This window comes from Penaeus chinensis, chromosome 9 (genome assembly GCF_019202785.1).
Source record: "Penaeus chinensis breed Huanghai No. 1 chromosome 9, ASM1920278v2, whole genome shotgun sequence".
NCBI classification, from domain to species: domain Eukaryota; kingdom Metazoa; phylum Arthropoda; class Malacostraca; order Decapoda; family Penaeidae; genus Penaeus; species Penaeus chinensis.
The window spans coordinates 31,632,827-31,638,003 of record NC_061827.1 but is presented as its reverse complement, the minus strand read 5'-3'; the positions used below and the strand labels follow the sequence as shown (position 1 = coordinate 31,638,003).

Here is a 5,177-nt window from a genome sequence, read left to right as displayed (position 1 = left end):
GAGACAGGCAGTACTTATAACTGGCTCATTGGTGACTTAGTACAAGTATAGCCATCTATGTGTAAAAACAATTAATAAAGTAAACTCACAGTGGGCATGGAATGTACATACATGCCATGCCCAGCAGCACTGGGTTAAACCTAACAAGATGTGACCAGGCATGGTGAAATGTTTACAGTTATTGTATCTGAACAAGAAAATTAAGAAATAAAACAAAAATGGAATATCAGACATCACAGCAAACAAGTAAAACCAAACCCCAAGCAACACAACCCTTCACCATAAGTCTGGATAAACCCAAGAATCTCTTGGTACAATACACAATACTGGAATGCAAACTATGCAGAGAATTGAAATGTACATCCTGTAATCCAGAATAAATGCAAATTCCTGACTTCCTGACAATACTGTGATTAAGCTGGTCAAATCTCAATACAATACTGAAATAAACAACAGCACAACAAAGCATTTGTTCAAAAGGTTAGCAGTTCTTTTGACACATATGTTCAGACTTTACTTTGAAATCTTAATTCATTCATTCATAGTTATTGGAAATTGTTAATATTGTCAATATTCTTATACAATTTTGTTTTTAATCTAACCAGTACTACAATTCAGTGCTGTAATCATAACAAATTTCTGATAGGTCCACAAATACCCAATGAGTATATTAAGTATATCCCTAAAATGACTGCATCAGAAATCTCTTGGTGTCACTGACTCCAGATGCTTCTTGCAACCATCATGCTGTTTGTCCCAGGAGTCCACTACATGTATTATATCATTATTCTCAAAAATATAATTAAGCATAATAAAATTAATTACATCTACACTGCATGTCATAATATTTAGGAACTACTAAACGCATTTAATATCAATACTGTGTTTGCCAAGGGTGCAGCCAAGGCATAATGCTTTAAGTGTCCAGATGAAAAATCAATAGATTGCTACAACCTACAGTAAAGAAACTGAATTATCCATGATAATAACTCTGATTAAGGACAGAAAGAAATACTCTTCAAAAAGAAAGAATTAATAACTTTGACAAAAGAGATCAAGTTCAGTTAACAATTCTTCTATAACAATAATTATTAGGTGATGATATTTATTGATTTTCTTCAGTAAATCACCAATAATAATACTTTATATATACTGATAATTTGGAATTTGAGCACCTAAATTTTGCACCAAAAAATTAAAAACTAAAAACCACATAGTTTCATTTTATAATCCTAATAACTGCAATATCTGCAATTTTGAAAAGTTGTTGGGCTTTGTAAAAAATCCCTAGAAAAAGCCTGACAGACAAACTGCCTGTTGCAAGAACATTTCATTTGCTGAAAATCCAAAGGGCACTTATTGTCCAAATCTAATGGATATACACATATTTCCTGTCATGTCATACTTTATTTGTGCAAGTCCAAGTCATTGGTACTTTACCTTGAATTACATCAGCATTCATAAATAACTATGAATATCAACACTAACACTGATTCAAATACTGGCAATATTTAAAAACAATTTTAACAAAAGGAAAAAAATATCTCTAGAAGTTTTTGCTTTTTTTCAACCTGGATTTTATATTCTTTTTTCCAAATTATAAATCAACCTACAATGAAACACTGAAATAATGAAGACTCAATTCTAATGCATTCTTCCTCCAAACTGCAGTCACCTCTGCAGAACAGGATCACTAATAGCATGCTTGGGGTCACATGTAAAGGACACTGTCACAGCATACCTGGTGCCTTTTGTGACTCTCTCTACATGATGCAGGTTTTCAGACCCAGAGGTAAAAGCAGAAACTCTCCCTGCAATGAAAAGAAGCAATCAGCTGACAACAGATCTAAAACTGGAATATAAAATATTACAATACAGAATATCAAGGAGCTTCTAACATGTAATGTTGATAAGCATACTACATAAACTCTTATTGCAATGTGTGACCAATTGTATACAACCATGAATTTGCATACATTAGAAGGACAAAAGAGTAAAAAATACATCCAAAACCTTCTACAACAGTATGATAATCACAAGACTCACAATATCCACTACACATCTCGTCAATTGCCTGGCTATATTTCTAAGTGTACACAAAAGAACTCTTAACAGATGTCTACCTGAACGTGGCTCAACAGTTTTGTTGGAGTCCTTATCAATGAAGATGAACCGTCCACCCTCAAAGTCATAATTATAATCAGTTAGATATAATAATGATGTGTAATGGAAAGACTCATAAGTCTCCTGAAAGGAATAAAGAATAATGTTGATTAAAAATAACAGTAGTTGAAAATATAAATAAAGTAAGGCAAAACTGACAACATATGAAGTGAAATTTAGTACAAAATAAAAAGCATATCATAACATGACTTCCTCAATTCACAGCTGCTCTTGAAAACCAAGTGCTGCCAGGAAAATGTAGTGTTCACTGTAGTATTGCTTTGTGAAATGTCTCTACACACAGATGGCTCCACAAGAGCTTAGCTACAAAGTAAACTTTATCATCTCACTTGATTTCAACTTTCCTTGAGTTTTCCAGAAAAATGTTTTTTTCTAATAATTCTATCAGTTTTGATGTTGTTATTATTCTTATTATAGACATCAAAATTGCTATAATATTACTGACATTACTAACATCAATATAAGATAAAAGTAATTATTTAAAAAAAAAAAGGAAAAGGGTAAACAGGTTAAATAAGTAGTACTAACGTTTGGCTCATTAAATGGTCATTAAATACTTGTGGAGCCACCCATGTGTAAAGACAATTATCAACTCATAGTGGGAATATGTCCATATAAGCCAATAAATATGGAATATACTTGAAACACAGAAGTATATAAATCAAATATTTTAAAGAACAAAGGCAATAAATTCTGTCATTGACAAAATACATTTAACCAAACAAAATTAAAATGAAAATCACATAGAATGAATTTCTTGTTTACAGGTGGCACTCTATCACTAACCAACCACAAAGCACAAGCCGATGCCTACCTTGTCAACATGAGGATGCCAGTACTCATCATGAACTGTTTGTGGAGGAGCAGGTGTGATGCGAGAGAAGAAGGTCGGATGTGTCAGGTAAAGCCCTTTTTTTTCAATGCCAAAATGATCCACTATAGCTTTGTGAATCTTATTTTTGACAAAACTGGAAAAAAATAGATAAGTTACATCATATTATATAACAGGATAATCCGGGTATCAAAACTTACATTTACATTTACATTTACATTTACAATATATTCTCATCACCAATGTTCTAGTACTTGTGATTGTGAAAATTCCTTTTTTTAATTTTATTTTTTGGGAAAAGACTGATTAACCATAAGTTGTCATCCCTCTAGATTGCTAGATTTACCTTTCTTTAATGCAAATATTCAACTGGTAATCGGATTAATGACATAATTATTTGTATTACAAATAAAAAACATCCTTTATAAATATGTTTATAAAGGGGTTTACCATTTTCTAAGTTTGAATCCTACTTTAAGCTTTTTATCATCTATAATAGTGGTCATGATAATATTCTCTGTTTTATACTGTATTTCCAGGAAGTATTTATTCTGGATCACACTATATCATACATGTATACAACTTTTCAGACTGTTTCAGGTCTTCATTAGGTACACACCTATATATTTTGAAGTCTTGTTCTGTGAATATGTTTCTCGCCTCTTCCAATTTAAAGATATTGACAAAAGCATTGCCATGTGACAGAGCCCCTGAGTGCAAATCAAGGATAGAAGCTCCACCAGTAGAACCTCCCATTGACAGTCCTCTCTGTGCTATGTTGAGTAATGCAGCAACCTCAGACGGCTTCACGAGAGTATCAAACACTACTCTACCACACTTCCTAGGTGTACAACCTGCAGTTACAAGGTCCTTAGTTATTAACAACAACAGATGATGAAAACACATATATTTCAGTACCTTAGTATGCTTACAACTATCTAACCTAATAATATATTTATAACCATAAGCTGAAATTTCAGTTCATAAATGAAAAAGAAGATTCAAATTAGTTATATTCTACCAGGAAAATGCAAAAGCTCCTGCGCATAGTCTTCAGAGCAAGTAATATCAACAGAGCGGCTGAGAACTTCTTCTTTCTGTGTTACGAAGGTGACCTGAAAAAAGTAAATGATATTACCTCATTCGCTGTTTCCAGGAGAAATGTTACAAACCTTAATAATGCTATCTTAAATGCATAAAAGAAAAGAAAAATGTATTCACTAACTTTGCAATTTATCATATATATTCATACAAAAGGAAAAACAAAGTGGCTGTCCCCAAATCCGCAGATGCTTTGTTACTTCTATGCATTATATAAGCAAACTATATCATAGAAACAAGAGAAAAAAAACAGAAAAGGCAAACTGAACTAACCAAGTCTGTTGCTTTAGTGTAATAGACAGCAACCATAATACCAGTCATCATAAGAATCCTAATGAAGATACGACGCCAATCTATTTGCAGTCTTGGTGGACTACTTGTTGTCTGGGAGCTGAAAGATGACCAATATATTATTGAAGAAAAGAAAAAGGAATCATAAAGTAAGTAATTAAATAATTAAAAGTAATATATATGCTATTATCGTAACAAGAACAAAATTAATCAAAACAAGCAAAATGACACAAGCAGAATATCTTTTTCCATACACTGTAGCTATAACTAATCAAGTACAATACAATGGTGTGTGCTTGTGCCCCTCTGACCCCAATGACTTTGACCTGCAATATTTTGAAACAATAAATGGGGAAATAAAGAAAAAGATTAAAAGAATTTAATAAAACTATAATGGAATACCTGAATTTTGAGGTCTTTAGTTTTGCCAATAAGAAAGATCTCCTATTAAAAATTATATGTCGAGAAATATGATACATACGCAGTAGGAACTTCCGCCTTATTTGTTCCAGGTGACTTGCGTGGTCCTCTCATTTTGGCCATTTCTGCAAACTTTGAAGAATCCTTGATGTGCTAACTGCTGTTATCCTGTTAACCTTGAAAAAAAAATATAGTGACTATAAATGAATGTCATAATTTAATATATTAATTTAATTATTTAATTTCAGTTAATTCAGTTTCCCTATATACTTCCATACAACTAATGACATTTCATCAATTTTCATATAACAATTTCTTGATAACCTGACCACTGCATAATCTGATACTT

General features: G+C 32.1%; 1 protein-coding gene across 5 annotated transcripts in view; it reads right to left on the bottom strand.

Annotated features, from left to right (window-relative positions):
* LOC125029078 (2-oxoglutarate and iron-dependent oxygenase domain-containing protein 3-like) overlaps nucleotides 1-5,177 on the bottom strand; it is a 6,228-nt gene continuing 1,051 nt past the window's right edge. For all 5 annotated transcript variants that reach the window (XM_047618841.1, XM_047618838.1, XM_047618839.1 and 2 more), the window contains 7 exons: nucleotides 4,890-5,004; nucleotides 4,391-4,508; nucleotides 4,038-4,131; nucleotides 3,636-3,870; nucleotides 2,999-3,152; nucleotides 2,124-2,247; nucleotides 1-1,811 (listed from right to left, as the gene is read on the bottom strand). In XM_047618841.1, the coding sequence (XP_047474797.1) occupies nucleotides 1,672-1,811; nucleotides 2,124-2,247; nucleotides 2,999-3,152; nucleotides 3,636-3,870; nucleotides 4,038-4,131; nucleotides 4,391-4,508; nucleotides 4,890-4,951 (927 nt within the window). In that variant the 5' untranslated portion in view covers nucleotides 4,952-5,004 and the 3' untranslated portion in view covers nucleotides 1-1,671. The remainder of the gene's footprint in view (nucleotides 1,812-2,123; nucleotides 2,248-2,998; nucleotides 3,153-3,635; nucleotides 3,871-4,037; nucleotides 4,132-4,390; nucleotides 4,509-4,889; nucleotides 5,005-5,177) is intronic.